Source organism: Salvelinus alpinus, chromosome 17 (assembly GCF_045679555.1).
Source record: "Salvelinus alpinus chromosome 17, SLU_Salpinus.1, whole genome shotgun sequence".
Classification (NCBI taxonomy): Eukaryota; Metazoa; Chordata; class Actinopteri; order Salmoniformes; family Salmonidae; genus Salvelinus; species Salvelinus alpinus.
In genome coordinates, this window is record NC_092102.1 from 30,703,328 (window position 1) to 30,721,089 (window position 17,762).

Here is a 17,762-nt window from a genome sequence, read left to right on the forward strand (position 1 = left end):
GACACTGGAAATGGAGTGTTCATAGAAGTTGGTCCGTGCGGTAAGCATTGTATTCAAGATGGAGACCGCCAGTAAAATGAGCCTAGCAGCTCTACAACAACAAGATCCGTATATCAACAAACTCCTCGATGTTACCGGACAGGTAGCACTGTACACCTTTAATTCCAAAGCAAATGAATGGGTAAGCTCGCCGGTTTCTTCTGTTTATTGAAGGTAGTTAGCGCGATAGCAGCTACGTAACGTTAACTAGCGAGCTAACTTTACCATATCTGATTTAGTTTATTATTAGCAATCTAGTACAGTAACATACTAGTTAGCGAGCTATATCAAGCGTGTCCCTGTGGGATTCTGTAACAAAGATAGTTTGCGTGTCATAAAATAGTATGCGAGTCTTTTGTTGTAACGTTAATTGGGTTACTAACTTCGCTACTTAGCTAGTTAAGTTGCTAAGTGTTAGCTAGTTATCTGGGCTAGTTCGTTACGTCGTTAGCATGCCACTTCAGCTAGTCATGTTATACTAGCAACACTGACCAATAATATACACGCAACAGGCAAAGTGTTAGTTTCATGAGCTGAAATAAAAGATCCCAGAAATGTTCCATAAGCACAAAAAGCTTATTTGTCAATGTGTGCACAAATTTGTGAGCATTTCTCTTTTGCCAAGATAATCCATCCACCTGACGGGTGAGATATCAATGAGCTGATTAAACAGCTTGATCATTACACATGTAGAGCTCCTACCAGAAGATAACTGACGTCATGATTTGACCTCATACTTTTCCGAGTTACCAGTTGTCTTGAAAGCACCATGTGATCATTGATCTCCTGAAGAAGCTATCCCTTTTCCTTTCTTTCTGTGCCCCAAAATGTTTGGATATACTGGTAAAGTTGAAATACCAAAAAAAACAAAAAAAAAACATGTTTTATGAATTTAAAATGCTGTCGCGGTGATCCGTTATAGGAAGAAAAAAAAGTGCGCCGGTAATATGGTTCAGATCTGTGTAAAAACGGCTAACTGGAGCTCGTCTGAGCGGTCGGCTTTGAATGCCCTCACCCGCTAGTACTAAGATCTGCTCGCTATAGTGTTACAAACGTTGGTGGCAACGATTTAAAAGGAGCTATTTTTATTTATCAATCTCGACTGGTAAATTAAGGCGCGCCTCCCATTCGGCTGCATAGGGTTGCACCCTTAGCCTGCCTACCGTTAACTATCAGCACGTCACCCACCACTTGACTACTTTGCAATGTGAGTTTGAGGCAGTAGAAGTGTTTGAAACCTGAACGTTTTACTTTACTTCAAATAACGAGGCATGTCTTACCTTGCTTCAAATTAACTTTGTGAAAATCCATCCATAGAAACTTGGAGGCAATTCTTTTATAAAGACTTCCTCATGCAATTAACCAGCATTTCTCTCCTGTTCTATTGGTTTTCATATCAACTTTGTCCGGAATCCAAAGGCACAATTCTAGTCATATTAGCAACCCAACATAGTTGTTGCTATTAGATTCCCCCTCTTTCTGAGTTTCTAACAGTGTTCATCTCTGTCACATATGGAACTGCTTGTATTAGGTGTGCTGTTTAGAACAGTGTTTACCACAAATTGCATTTTGGCAAATGTTTGAAAATGATGTTTTATTAGCTGCTTCGTTACAGGAGTTGCATGTTCAATAATAGGCTATAGCCTTTTGACTGTAAGAAGATAGGACTGCTTTTGTTGCATGTTTCCATTAAGGACTTAATGAAAAATGTCTGGTCCATGTATGCATGCATAGTATCAGAGAGAAAGAGGTGAAGAGGAAGGTTTCACTCTCACCAAAATCTCTCCGAAATAAGCCCAATGTGTTTCTATAGGCTTATTTTAGGCCTAAGCTTGTCGCCTGCCTTCCCGCCTTGGGAAACAAGGCAGGAAACATAAGTATCTCGTCATTATATAGTATTTTCTGTTGGTCACGTCATTTTACTGTTTGGGAAAAATGTAACAGTTTGTTGACCGGTAAATGAGGGTCAGTTAGTCGGCAACAAAATTGGCCGAAATTTGCATTGCTAATACCAACTAAGGCAGGCGGCTGCAATCCGAACTGGGCAGGAGACTGCAGACTTGCAAACGGGGCAGCTAACAACCCAGGATAGTCTGGACCTTCCAGAAAGGCAGGGAACTCTAGACATACCGCGGGGGCCGGATACACTGGACCTACTTGAGGGGCAGGACACTCAAAGTTGGACACTCAAAGGGGACTCTGACCTTACCGGGAAGGGGACGGGACTCTGACCCAGAACTAGCACGGTACTGGCAGGCAGGGCTGGAGAAGCCCCAACGTCCTGGCTGCACTTGACATCCGCGTTATCTGCAGGCTGATGCTCCATCCTAGGAGTGGTCGAAGAATCAACTGCTGCCTTGGTGGTAGAAGGTTCCAGGGCAGCAGACAGTCGGGGATCCCCACTGGTAGGACAGGATGACCCCGCCACCAGAACGGGCCCCATGGCAGCGGCTGGCTGTGGCTCCACGATTGGAGTGGGGGTCTCCTTAACAATGGCTAGTCAAAGCTCTTGCTGAGGCGGGTGCAGACCTTTGTATGCTGGTCTGTGCTCTCTGGAGTTGTCTTCATCTGATGGGGAGCTGGGCCTCTCTGGAGAGCAGAAGCGGACCTGGCGCTCCTGTGCCTATTGCCGGGTGGGCCTAGAGTACGCCCTCCTGATCTCTTCCCTTTCATAGAGCAGCTCCTCGTAGTCCCTCTGCAGCTCCCAACTAGAGAGGGTGTGGTCACTCCATGGCCACTGAGGAAGCCTGGAGCAGGGCTTGAAATATCTTGGATGAGAGAGGGGTGTAAGGCCTCGCAGCTCATCCTCGGGTGCGTGGCGGCTTTGTGTGGAGTTGTGGGCTGAGGTGGGGTACCTCAACATCTCAGCTATAGCAGGCCAGAATCCGGGAGATACGAAGGACCATGTAAAAATGTCTATCCGGAACTTGTCTGAGTGGTCAGCTTTGAATGCCCTCACCCGCTAGTACCGAATGCTGATTCACTAAAATCTGCACACTATAGTGTTGTCCTATCAGAACTTCACTACACTTTGTCACCACCTTGTCAGCTCAGGGATTTGATCTAGCAACCTTTCGGTTACTGGCCCAACGCTCTAACCACTAGGCTGCCTGTCGCCAATCATTAAGATTCAGAGTACACTAAATAAATATACATGCAATACAACAATAAGCAGATAAGAAAACGGTCATAATATAAACATATCAATGAATACAATAGTATAGCATCTACATGAAGAATATACAGCCAGAGAGGGAGAACTCTAACTTCTTACTTGGTTGGGGCACATTTAAATAAACAGTAGAGCTAACATTAGCCGAGCACTAGCAAACAATACTAACTTCTTACTTGCAAACGTATCTACACAGTTACTTTGCACAATAAGGTAACCATAACTCACTACTATTGCACCCCCTATTAGCACATTAACTTTCCCAACACTCAATTGCCAATGGACGAAGAGCACTTCAGTAGAAAGGCAGCATGTGAAGTCTGTCAGCATCAAACAGTTCTTCTTTCTAAAGACGGAAAAACACGCTTTAAAATAAGGTGTGTAGGGTTGGAGCGTGTTCAAGTTCCCTGATTGGTTGGAATGAGTGATTGATTGGTCTGAAAGCCAGTCCAATTGAAAGGAACAGAGTTTTTTACAACCTGGTTGGGCTACAATCAAGCCGTTTTCGCTGTAGTAATGGTGCAACCATGACACTATCGAATCTGCACTCGTTTTTTTCTCTAGGGCACTCAAACAACGGTACAGCAAAGCCTTATCAACATGACAACGATTATTATCTCGGAGGTTGTTATCCTAGTTGCACAGTGCCCCCAAAATAAAACTCCTGGGTGCATAGCAACATCTTTTAGAGCCCTGGGTACCACTAGTACTAACGCTGTAAACTAGCCAGCTAGACATCAGGGCCACGTTCAGAAGGCCACAACGGTGTGCAAAGTTTGATTCCACGGAAACTGTGCTGTTCTGAACAATCAGTTTGTGTGGTCTCAAATACAAACGGTCACAACCCAAGAGCAGGGGCACGTTCCTCTGCCCAGGCGTTGCTGATGCCTGCCGGATCTTACAACGCCTGGATAGGTATTTAACGCATCAGCTAACCACATATGTTATAGCAATCTGTCAGTCAATGACGTGGCACGCAACCATTGGTTGATGCATGTAACGTCTGAGCAGGGGGACACGACCAATGATAGTGCCCAAAAGCCTGTTTTAGCATGGGCAGCGCCAATGAGGACTTCACCTTTTTGAAGTAATCAACTGGGTGGGACTTCTTATTGGTTAAGGAAGGATCACATAATTCCATCCAGGTCATCTGGGGGGATCAGCCAATGAAATATACTCCTGAGCAAACATTCCATAATTGCATGTGGCAGTAAATCGTCAAACTTTTCTTTATACCTGTTTAAACAACACCTTCCTGGTGGCAGCTTGCACCCTTTCAGCTCATAGAACGTTTAATGAACTGAAAGCACCCAGACCAAATATCAACTAAATTTTGCTTGTTGTGATTCTTCTTCTTTTACATGATGATCGATTCGTGTTCAGCAAGTTCAAGTTGTAATTTTTCTGCATTATTTCCATTTCAGGAAAAGACCGAAATTGAAGGCACCTTATTTGTTTATGCCAGGTAATTTATTTTTATGGTGACCTTTTTTGAAGGGGACACTTGCAACGATACTTAGCTAGCTAACTAGAGCCTAACCCCCTTCTTAACCTGTGGTTGTTGTCTCACCACCTGTTCTCATGTCTAAGCTTCCCTAATTGAGCTCTTCCTCTCACCTCCACCCTCCCTGTTGCTCTTTTCAACTTCAACACTCTTTTGCTTTTATTTCTTTCTTTTTTGTGACAAACACATTTAGCCTAATAGTCTTTCTCCATTGCTTTCCAATAACCTGTCCACAGGTGTGCATCCCCTCATCATGGCTTCACCATCATGAATCGCCTGAGCACAGAGAATCTGGTGGAGCCCATCAACAAAGACCTTGAGTTTCAGCTCCAAGACCCCTTCCTGCTGTACAGGAATGCTAACTGTGAGTAGGCTATTCCATAATAGTCCACTAGTCAGTCTGAGATTTCTACCCCATTGGCTGCTTTGCAATAACTTAAAGATAGAGCAATTTTTTTTCTTGTTACTGTCCATACCATGTAGCCTGCACTAGTGATGTGCGGGTTGACTCATAATCCGCAGTCCACGTGGTTATATCGTGTGGCTGGAGGGCGGGTGGGTGGCAGGCGTGTTGAATAAAGAGAAACAATAACTTAAATGTATAATTATTGTGCAATTTATATAGGCTACATTGCATTTATTTATTGTAATTTTTTTAGGCTATCTGGTATTACTGCATGAACCTAAACTTTAGGGTTTAACTGTACATGTGCCAAATAGCCTGCAAAGGCAATCGCCAAATAATGCTTTTGGGAAGGGCATAAAAAATGTACGCAAAAACGATATTGTCGAACTTTAATTCATTAAGACAAAATCTGTGAATGGAGAGATGAAAATAAAGACAAGGGAGGGCCAGTAAAGTCATGTGTAGGAAAGATTTGTTGAAGTGGTAAAAGAGGATGATAGCAGTGTCAGCGATGTTATGTGTGATGATTGTGAGGCGCTATGCAAATTTGACAAGACGGGACTTCAAATAGGCCTATGGCATGTCAAGGTAACTGTAGCCTACTGTTTAGATGAATGAGTTAAAGCGAAACTGTCTGGACATTGACTAACCAGAATAACCTACTGTTTTTTTTGGCAAAGTCCTCTGTTAATACTAGTCCCGTGTGAATCGACATCCCTGTGTTTTGAGAGAAATGTCTGAGTTTGACAGGTGTTGCTCGCAGCTTGAGCAATAAAACAATAACTGATTCGATAAATTGAACGAAGTCCTGCGCATAGCTTACAGTGCATTCAGAAAGTATTCAGACCCCTTGACTTTTTCCACATTTTGTTACAATGCAGACTTATTCTACAATTGATTAAATTGTTTTTTCCCCCTCATCAATCTACACACAATACCCCATAATGACAAAGCTAAACCAGGATTTTAGAATTTTGGCACACCTGTATTTGGGGATTTTCTCCCATTCTTCTCTGCAGATCCACTCAAGCTCTGTCAGGTTGGTTGGGTAGCGTTAATGCACAGCTATTTTCAGATCTCGCCAGAGATGTTCGATCGGATTCAAGTCTGGGCTCTGGCTGGGCCACTCAAGGACATTCCAGAGACTTGTCTCGAAGCCATTCCTGTGTTGTCTTGGCTGTGTGCTTAGGGTCGTTGTTGGAAGGTGAACCTTCGCCCCAGTCTGAGGACCTGAGCGCTCTGGAGCAGGTTTTCATCAAGGATCTCTCTGTACTTTTCTCCGTTCATGTTTCCCTCGATCCTGACTAGTCTCCCAGTCCCTGCCGCTGAAAAACATCCCCAAAGCATGTTGCTGCCACCACCATGCTTTTTCTGTGGGGATGGTTCCAGGTTTCCTCTAGTCATGACTCTTGACATTCAGGCAAAAGAGTTCAATCTTGGTTTCATCAGACCAGAGAATCTTGTTTCTCATGGTCAGAGAGTCTTTAGGTGCCTTTTGGCGAACTCCAAGCGGGCTGTCATGTGCCTTTTTAATGAGGAGTGGCTTCGTATTTACAGATGGCGTACAAGTTTGTTATTAAGACACATGAAAGTTCACATGTTCCAGAAGGCATTTCTGCCAAAAAACGCATTTTGATAAAAAATATTTTTTTAACGTTCAAATGGCTCTTGTGAAGGGTGACATACACCTAGTTTCCTGAAATGAGTAACAAATGTATATATGAAGGGCCTTCTTGTATTGACTTTCCCAGTGGATGCTTTTATTTATACGTTTTGAACATCGGCAAATGCACCATGAAAAAATATTGCTCATCTGGAATAACAGCATTTCTTGCAGTCAATTTATATACCAAATGTAGGCTAAATTTGGACTTGGGAACAGGAGTGGAGAAATGTGATTTATTTCTTTCTGCATCTTGAGAGAATGCAATGATCAGTTAGATACCATCTGTGGAGGTGCTGTCTTCATCATAAAATCTTATAGTGTTTCAACCACATCAAATATATGCACCGAAGCCAAACTGAAATCTTATCAGAAACACGTTGGGTCGTTTTCACAGCTTTCTTTTGGACATTTTGAACAATTTCTTTTTGTTTGTTTTTGTTGCTTTATTGTATTTTTTTCCCAGTCCGTAAAATGGCTTTGCTCCGTGAAAGATGAAAGAGAGAACTTCACCGATGTCAACTATATTGAAGCATTCATTCTGTCGATCAATTACATTATTTGGTTGAGTAAGGGTTTATTTAGTCTTCTTGGGTAACATATAATGACAAAAGAGAAGCTACATGTATCTAATTATAGACAAGTTGACTTACAAATGGATTACCAAAATGTCAGAAATTATAAGACGAAACATATCTAAATCAGACAACAACAAAAAATCCATGACCACCTGTCCAAAAATTGGGCTAGGGTTGGGTACAGGCCTCAGATGTTCACTTTATCACATATACTACCTGGTCAAAAGTTAACACCTACTCATTCAAGGGTTTTTCTTTATTTTACTATTTTCTACATTGTAGAATAATAGTGAAGAACTCAACTATGAAATAACACATATGGAATAATGTAGTAACCCAAAGAGGGTTAAACTAATCAAAATACATTTTATATTTGAGATTCTTCAAATAGCCACCCTTTGCCTTGATGACAGCTTTGGACACTCTTGGCATTCTCTCAATCAGCTTCACCTGGAATTATTTTCCAACAGTCTTGAAGGAGTTCCCACATATGCTGAGCACTGGCTGCTTTTCCTTCACTTGCGGTCTGACTCATCCCAAACATCTCAATTTGGTTGATGTCGGGGAATTGTGGAGGCCAGGTTATCTGATGGAGTACTCCATCACTCTCCTTGGTAAAATAGCCCTTACACAGCCTGGAGGTGTGTTGGGTCATTGTCCTGTTGAAAAACACATGATAGTCCCACTAAGCCCAAACCAGATGGAATGGCGTATCGCTGCGGAATGCCTTGAATTCTAAATAAATCAGTGTCACCAGCAAAGCACCCCACACCATATCACCACCTCCTCCATGATTTACAGTTGGAAATACACATGTGGAGATCATCCGTTCACCCACACCGCGTCTCACAAAGACACGGCGGTTGGAACCAAAAATCTCCAATTTGGACTCCAGACCAAAGGTCAAATTTCCACCGGTCTATTGTCCATTGCTCGTGTTTCTTGGCCCAAGCATGTCTCTTATTATTGGTGTCCTTTAGTAGTTGTTTCTTTGCAGCATTTCGACCCTGAAGGCCTGATTCACAGTCTCCTCTGAACTAGAAGTCGACTGATTAGGATTTTTCAATGCTGATCCCGATTATTGGAGGACCAAAAAAAGCAATAATAATGACAATTACAACAATACTGAATGAACACTTATTTTAACTTAATATAATACATCAATAAAATCAATTTAGCCTCAAACATGTTCAATTTGGTTTAAATAATGCAAAAACAAACTGTTGGAGAAAGTAAAAGTGCAATATGTGCCATGTAAAAAAGCTAACGTTTAAGTTCCTTGCTCAGAACATGAGAACATATGAAAGCTGGTGGTTCCTTTTAACATGAGTCTTCAATATTCCCAGGTAAGAAGTTTTAGGTTGTAGTTATTATAGGAATTATAGGACTATTTCTCTCTATACCATTTGTATTTCATATACCTTTGACTATTGGATGTTCTTATAGGCACTTTAGTATTGCCAGTGTAACAGTATAGCTTCCGTCTCTCTCCTCGGCCCTACCTGGGCTCGAACCAGGAACACATCGACAGCAGCCACCCTCGAAGCATCGTTACCCATCGCTCCACAAAAGCCGCGGCCCTTGCAGAGCAAGGGGAACAGCTACTCCAAGTCTCAGAGCGAGTGACGTCACCGATTGAAACGCTATTAGCACGCACCCCACTAAGTAGCTAGCCATTTCACATCGGTTACACCAGCCTAATCTCGGGAGTTGATAGGCTTGAAGTCATATACAGCTCAATGCTTGAAGCATTGCGAAGAGCTGCTGGCAAACGCACGAAAGTGCTGTTTGAATGAATGCTTACGAGCCTGCTGCCTACCATCGCTCAGTCAGACTGCTCTATCAAATCATAGACTTAATTATAACATAATAACACACAGAAATACGAGCCTTTGGTCATTAATATGGTCGAATCCGGAAACTATAATTTCGAAAACAAAACGTTTATTCTTTCAGTGAAATACGTAACCGTTCCGTATTTTATCTAACGGGTGGCATCCCTAAGTCTAAATATTGCTGTTACATTGTACAACCTTCAATGTTATGTCATAATTATGTACAATTCTGGCAAATTAATTACGGTCTGTGTTAGGAATAAATGGATTTCACACAGTTCGCAACGAGCCAGGCGGCCCAAACTGCTGCATATACCCTGACTGCTTGCACGTAACGAAAGAGAACTGACACAATTTCCCTAATTATAAGAAATTCATGTTAGCAGGCAATATTAACTAAATATGCAGGTATAAAAATATATACTTGTGTATTGATTTAAAGAAAGGCATTGATGTTTATCGTTAGGTTTGGTGCAACGACAGTGCTAAATCATCACCCGTTTGGCGAAGTAGGCTGTGATTCGATGAGAAATGAACAGGTACCGCATCGATTATATGCAACGCAGGACACGCTAGATAAACTAGTAATATCATCAACCATGTGTAGTTAACTAGTGATTAGGTGAAGATTGATTGATTTGTTTTTTATAAGTTTAATGCTAGCTAGCAACTTATCGTGGCTTCTTGCTGCCCTCGCGTAACAGGTAGTCAGCCTGCCTCGCAGGCTCCTCATGGAGTGCAATGTAAGGCAGGTGGTTAGAGCGTTGGACTAGTAACCGGAAGGTTGCAAAAACGAGTCCCCGAGCTGACAAGGTATAAGTCTGTCGTCCTGCCCCTGAACAAGGCAGTTAACCCACCGTTCCTAGGCCGTCATTGAAAATAAGAACGTGTTCTTAACTGACTTGCCTAGTTAAATAAAGGTGTAAAAAAAAACGGCCAAATCAGTGTCCAAAAATACCGATTTCCGATTGTTATGAAAACTTGAAATCGGCCCTAATTAATCGGCCATTCCGATTAATCAGTCGACCTCTATTCTGAACAGTTGATGTTGAGATGTGTCTGTTACTTGAACTCTGAAGCATTTATTTGGGCTGCAATTTCTGAGGCTGGTAACTCTAATGAACTTATCCTCTGCAGCAGAGGTAACTCTGGGTCTTCCTTTCCTGTGGCGGTCATCATGATAGACAGTTTCATCATAGCGCTTGATGATTTTTGCGACTGCACTTGAAGAAGCGTTCAAAGTTCTTCATGTTCTGTATTGACTGACCTTCATGTCTTAAAGTAATGATGGACTGTTGTTTCCCTTAGCTTATTTGAGCTGTTCTTGCCATAATATGGACTTGGTCTTAACAAATAGGGCTATCTTCTGTATACCCCCCCCTATCTTGTCACAACATAACTGATTGGCTCAAACGCATTAAGAAGGAGAGAAATTCCACAAAATTAACTTTTAAGAAGGCACACCTGTTCATTGAAATGTGTTCTAGGTGTCCACCTCATGAAGCTGATTGTGAGAATGCCAAGAGTATGCAAAGCTGTCATTAAGGCAAAGGATGGCTATTTGAAGAATATCAAATATAAGAAATATTTTGTTTTGTTTAATACTTTTTTGGTTACTACATGATTCCATATGTGTTCTTTCATAGTTTTGATGTCTTCACTATTATTCTACAATGTAGAAAATAGTAAAAACTAAGAGAAATCCTTGAATGAGTAGGTGTTCTTAAACTTTTGACCGGTAGTGTATATATCGGGAGGTTGCGGATGGGTTATTAACAATTGCGGGCTGGTTCGAATGAACAAAGCTGACCCGCGCGCCACTAGCTGACCCGCGCGCCACTAGCTGACCCGCGCGCCACTAGCTGACCCGCGCGCCACTAGCTGACCCGCGCGCCACTAGCTGACCCGCGCGCCACTAGCTGACCCGCGCGCCACTAGCTGACCCGCGCGCCACTAGCTGACCCGCGCGCCACTAGCTGACCCGCGCGCCACTAGCTGACCCGCGCGCCACTAGCTGACCCGCGCGCCTCTAGCTGACCCGCGCGCCTCTAGCTGACCCGCGCGCCACTAGCTGACCCGCGCGCCACTAGCTGACCCGCGCGCCTCTAGCTGACCCGCGCGCCACTAGCTGACCCGCGCGCCACTAGCTGACCCGCGCGCCACTAGCTGACCCGCGCGCCACTAGCTGACCCGCGCGCCACTAGCTGACCCGCGCGCCACTAGCTGACCCGCGCGCCACTAGCTGACCCGCGCGCCACTAGCTGACCCGCGCGCCACTAGCTGACCCGCGCGCCACTAGCTGACCCGCGCGCCACTAGCTTGCACATCTAGAAGATTAAATTCTATATCCAGCATTTAATCTACAGGAATGATGAGAAGAAAGTGTTGGAATAAGAAGGGTCATGTTAAAATTCCTTTTTAGATTAGTAGTTAACCCATAAAAACATAAAATCTTGGTTATCTAAACATAAGGGCAATTCCATTGTGACAGAAGAATGCTGAGACTCACATTTTTCACTTTAAAATGTGCACCAAACAAAAGCCATTGATTTCAAAGTTTAGCAAACCATACAACTCTATGCACAAGGAATATTTTTAACAATTTCCACTGAAACTTTAAAAAAATTAAACATTTACAGGAAGAACTGTACACATACAAAGTTTGATAGGAATGAAACTAAAATCCTGCACATTTTTTCCAGGGATTTTTATTTTATTTTTACTGTGTGAATTGTTCAAAGTAGTCATTGTATGGTTTGTTAAACGTATAAATAAATGTTTTTTGTTTGGAATACATTTTAAAGTGAGACATCAGAGATTTCTGTTTTTGTGGAACTGCCCATAACTATATTTCCATTAAAAGAGCTGCGGGTGTACATCTTATGTATTACTAGGCTAAATTTAGCATTGAATGTGCTATTTATGTAACTTTCCCCCAGATAAATAAGGAAGGTTGTCAACGTTTTCTAAACACATTTTTGGAATTAAGTTGCAAAGCACTGCTTGCACACAAGCATTAAAGATCTGTCAGGCCTCCCGAAGTGGCACATCTCCTCTGATAGGTCTCCTCCGCCCATGGCCTCACGCTAATGCGATTCTACCCAGCACAGGAGCTCTGCATCGCAGTGCTAGAGGCGTCAATACAGATCCGGGTTCGAGACCCATGAGGCGGCACAGGGTTAGGGGCACATCCGGGTTAGGGGAGGGTTTGCCCGGCCGGGATGTCCTTGTCCCATCACGCTCTATCGACTCCTGTGGCGGGCCGGGCGCATGCACGCTGACACGGTCGCCAGTTGTACAGTGTTTCCTCCGACACATTTGTGCGGCTGCCATCCGGGTTAAGTGAGCAGTGTGTCAAGAAGTAGGCAGGGTCGTGTTTCGGAGGACGCATGGCTCTCAACCTTCGCCTCTCCTGAGTCCGTACGGGAGTTGCAGAGTTGGGACAAGACTGTAACCACCAATTGGCTATCACGAAATTGGGGATAAAAGGGGGTAAATAGAACCCTCCCCCACAAAAATGTATAAAAATCTGTCAAACTGTGTGGAATTCAAAAAAGAACTTGAAAGCTTCCAGACCCTTTGACCATTGGGTTACGTATTTTACTGCAATCCCACCATACTATCTACTATTTAATTTGTCTGTTTATTCCTATGGAAAAGAACACTACCCTGTCTGTGCAGCAGACACACACACATCAACGCATGCAGACATACAGGAAAATAACATACATTTACACATGCCCCCTAAACCATAATTCCACCACTTCAATCCCCGTCCAGGCTCACCCCTGCAAAGATATAAATGCATACAAATTTACCAAACAGACATTGACACACACACTAAACACACTACCCCTCCAGTCAGACTTGCCTCTGAATGCACTCGGCAGACAACATCCCAGGGTTCTCTGGAAGATGGCCTTCCCCTTGTGCCGGAGGTCACGCTGATGGTGCGCAGTGAGCAGGAACATCTCCTCTGATAGGTCTCCTCCGCCCATGGCCTCACGCTAACGCGGTTCTACCCAGCACAGGAGCTCAGTCTGAGGGAAAATATGTCTCCCAGGCCCAAGGGTCTCTATGGCCCGGAGCTGCCTGGAAACCACCTCATGGATGGGATGGATACAGCACGTCTGCTCTCAGTGGTAGTTCTGTAGGTGTCTGATCCAGTCATCCAGAGGAGCAGCGTTATCTGGAACCCTGTGACTCCTCCTCAGTCGTCTAGTGCCTGCAGGCCCCTGGGGGGGAATGCAAGACTATCCTGGAAAATGGCGTTCTTGGCTGTCTTTGAGACTCGTGAAGGGATGGTGACTTATTCTGTTTACCATGATTCCAAGGTTTGTGTCCTGCCTTCCCTTAGTGGAGGGTTGTATCAGTGCTTCAACAGGTTAGAGAATGTGAATGTGGCCTGTTTAGAGAGAGATACCTGTTTATACGTCCCAGGGATCCCCAGGTAGAGCACGAAACACTACTGTTGCTAGGTTACCAGCCTCCGAGGGAAACTCCTGTCACACACTGTTTCTTCAGAAAGTGTTGAACCCGCCAGGGTGGTGGGTTCAATTCCCACAGTGGACCAGTTTGAAAAAAGTCTGAAAATGTATGCACTCACTACTGTAAGTCGCTCTGGATAAGAGTGTCTGCTAAATGACAACATAATACATAGAAAATAGTTGCTGAACTTTTTCTTCAACTAAATATCCCTCTTCCTAAGGGATGCTGCTCCAGTGATCCCTTCTACCGCCCATTATCTCTTCTAGTCAGTCATATTTCCCTCTCGTCTTGGTGTCCCTCCTACAGTGGGCATATACAGCATCTGGTTTTACGATAAGAAGGACTGCCAGCGCATCGCTCAGCTCATGGTGAAGTGAGTATGTCCCGGTGACACACAACCTATAACCCAGATAGGAAAACTATTATCACCCACACCACTGGGGGAGCCATTTATCACTTTACAGACATGAGATTGTATTGTGTATTTGTGTTTTCCCACTATTTGCTAGTGTGTTTGTATCTTCATTATGTGTTTCTTTTGGTGTGTCTCTGTCCTCCAGGATTGTGAAGCAGGAAGCCTTGCAGACCCACCGGGGCTCCCCAGAGAGGGCTGACGTCCCTGGGAGGACCAATGGCTGCTCCATTGACATCCTGGAGCTCCTCAGCAAGGCCAAGGATGAGTTCCACAGGGTGAGAGACGGGAGCAGTCTTCACAGTCAAGTCATCGCCCAGGAAATCTGGCCACACACGGACACGTGACCACAGTCCAGAAAACACCACACACACATAAGGGACAAGAGTGTTTCTCTTACTCGGTTAACATCTCACTGTCTGTCTTAGTTACTCTCTATTTATGTCACTCTCTTTCCTTAGATCTTAGTCCTGCTGCACAGTGATTTTACTTGGTTTTAATTGCTGAGATTGCACACACCCCTCCCAATTTCCATTCATCTGAACACACTAGTAGGAATGTTAAAATAATAAATATGTCTGTGTTAACTAGACTCAGGCGGGGGAAACGGAGATGTCCGTTACTGCTGAGCAGAGGGTGAACACCGAGACGCTGAAATCAGCCGACGACACTACAGAGCACGCTCACAGCGCCTCACAGCCGGAACAGGTACGTACCACTCTAGTTGAAATGACTGCACTGTCTGATAACACGCTGCCTGTAACAAGTGTTCTCTCACATGACTGAAATGACTGTTACTTGTCATTGAATGTTTACTGTATAAGTATGTTTCATATTGACTGTGGTAACTGTATTTGCAGAGCTCCCACTCTGGCCAGAGGCAGATCACTGTGGAGGAGCTGTTTGGAAGTTCTCTACCGAAGGAGGCCAGCCTGCTGCCAGCCATGCCCACCCAGAGTTCCACAGACCCTGCTGCCACGGCCCCCGTCAGCTTCCTCCAGGCCCAGAGCTACGCTCCACCCATCCCCTTCCAGTCCTTACTGACCCCCTGCCTCACAGCAGACCCAGGGGGAAACAACCGGCACGTCACCCCTGGTCTGATCTCCCTTATGGAGGCCAGAGGGGGCCCTGGCCCAGGCTACGCCCTCTACCCCGTGTTCCCCGGTGGACCTTCAGGGGACCTCCAACCCCAGCACTCTGTGTCCCCGCTGTTGGTGACGCCATCTGGGGTTGAGGCTTGCGGGCCTCCCCCTGGCCCTCTGTCGGCCTACTTGGGGAAGGAACCGGCCTACCTGAAACCCAGCCCCTCTGATCTCCACAAACCCGCCCTCGCACCTAGCGTCTTGCCCAGCCCGCTGGCCACACCCCAGAGCTTCAGAGAGCCAATCACCAAGCCCGCTGCCCTCGGCAGCATGCCCACAGGCCGTGTGCAGGTAACCAGCTGTTCTTTTTTTCTGTTCTTTTTTTGTGATGCGTATTTAGTGTAATCTGTCATGTCTGAAGGACTCCCTTCTTTCTCAGCTGCAGAGTAAAGAAATTGATGTGTTCGCTCAATCTCAGAAACTGTCAAAAACCCAGCCAGTAAGTATGATTTTGTTATCACGATATAGATGGCTTTGATAGTTGAAATGAAATCTTACTATGTCATCTTCCTGCCCTCTCTCTTTCTCTCGACCATCCAAGGCTGTCCCTATGAAGGCAGGTCTTGTGGTACCGGGGGCGGGCACTTCACTTATGGGGGCAAAGCACTCCATTCTGCTCTCACCAAGCGCCTTTCAGCATTCTGTTGCCAAGACAACGGAACTGCAGAGGAAAGCTGCCCCTCCCTCCCCTCCGCCCACAGCCACAGGGGTGGTGGAGCTCCCCCAACCCTCCTACAACAAGATCCAGTTACAAGACACACTCATCCACCTCATCAAGGTAGAGAGAGAGCTGAAGCCTTTTCGCCCCAGACCCTAGCCTTGTGTTTGAAGTCTTCGTCAAGTTCAGGGTTTTATACTGCAGACTTCAACTTGCGGTTGTTGACATTTCTAAAATGCTCATGAACTGGTTATGAAGTCCTTCTCTATGTGCCCTTCAAATTAAATGTTACCCAAACGTATTTACTTAAAAGAGATCTGCAATGAACTGAAGAAATTGTGTGAAGTCTGGAAACTTGTTTGCTACTGTTATCCAAAATTACTGGAAGATAACTCCTCTCTCTCCTGTGTTTGTGCAGAATGACCCAGCGTTTCTCAGTGCCATCCATGAGGCCTACCTCCACAGTCTTTCCAAGGACCTGAGCCACGTCAAGCTATAGTCTCAGTCCAAACCTGAGGCTGGTCCTGGACACGCCTGGACAGGGGCACCAGCCAACCTAACCTACAGGTACTGGACCACTGGGGGTTACTGCTGGCCATGTGCAGAGACACAAACACTCCTAACTTGAGGCACAAACTGGCTCTGTACCTCTGGAGCAGCTATGGGACTGCAGGAGGAGGACAGGACTCGAATGTAGGAGGCTCACATGGTTCTCCTACCATGTGTGGAGGAGAAGGTGAATGGGGAGATGTTACACGTCACAGTAGTGTCAAATCAAGTACGCACTCTAAGAAATATTGTTGATTAGAAATAAACCCCTGGGGAAGGATGATTAGGGTAAACCATAAACCCTCATATGTCTTGGGAAAGAGCCTCCGGCCCTCTCTGGTGGGGTCAGTGCTTAGGGACTTGCTGTGCAAGCCAAACTTCATTCAACTCCAGGTCTACTTCCTTGTTCTTCCTCAGTACAGATGGGATTCTACACACATGCTCTCTATCGTACCCCCTCTCTCTTTCTCAATCTCTCTTGATCCTTTTTTCTGTCATTCCCTCACCCCATTCATGACCACCAGCCTCTGTCACTATGCCTGTTGAGGGATGTGTGCAATAGATTGCAATGCCTTTTGGGAGATTATAGTTTTTTTATATAACCAGGCTTTAGTGTGTTTTTCCCAAGGGTTTAGACAGAGAATTGTTGTATTCATTTAGGTCCTATTATGTGGGGTGAGGCAGTAAAAGCTACTGCAAGACTGTACCTGAGCTAACTGCATTCATCAAAAGCATAATCTTGTTTAATAAGGTTGATGTCCGCGCCCCCGTGGAAATCCAATTGAATTAGAAAAAAACATAGAAATCAGTCAGTTTAAGCTAGAGATCCACTGCATCGGCCTAGATCGCACTTCCGCGTCTGGTGAATGGTGACAGAGATAGAGCGGTGTTTGTCAGATCATGAGACATCCCGAAAATCGGTCTTCTCACAAAATGGTCTGCAGTGTCCGAACAGTGACCCTCTATGAAGGAAGGATACTCTCACCAACACCATAGTGTTCTCCGTTTTGCCCGCCACACGTGTCAGGAGACTTGTCTGAAGTCGGTACAGATGATCTGCCAACTTCTGTCTGTAGCGTCCCAACAGTTTGGGCTACACACTAATATGACCCCTCTATGCAAAGGTGAGACTGTCACGAACATATACAGTACCAGTCAAAGATTTGGACACACCTACTTATTCAAGGATTTTTCTTTATTTTTACTATTTTCTACATTGTAGAATAATAGTGAAGACATCAAATCTATGAAATATCACATATGGAATCATGTAGTAACCAAAAGTGTTAAACAAATCAAAATATATTTTATATTTG

General features: G+C 44.7%; 1 protein-coding gene across 2 annotated transcripts; it reads left to right on the forward strand.

The window, feature by feature from the left end:
* LOC139542730 (mRNA-decapping enzyme 1A-like) lies at window positions 1–17,243 on the forward strand. 2 transcript variants are annotated; one of them, XM_071348511.1, is made up of 10 exons: window positions 1–181; window positions 4,636–4,676; window positions 4,952–5,079; window positions 13,992–14,058; window positions 14,246–14,375; window positions 14,689–14,805; window positions 14,958–15,530; window positions 15,619–15,678; window positions 15,781–16,017; window positions 16,316–16,528. In XM_071348511.1, the coding sequence occupies exons 1-10, from the start codon at window positions 59–61 to the stop codon at window positions 16,394–16,396; spliced, it is 1,557 nt and encodes a 518-aa protein (XP_071204612.1). In that variant the 5' UTR covers window positions 1–58; the 3' UTR covers window positions 16,397–16,528. The 2 variants fall into 2 exon arrangements, with proteins under 2 accessions (XP_071204612.1, XP_071204613.1); XM_071348512.1 differs by lacking the exon at window positions 4,636–4,676 and having other exon boundaries at window positions 18–181; window positions 16,316–17,243.
* The last annotated feature ends 519 nt before the right edge of the window (window positions 17,244–17,762 follow it).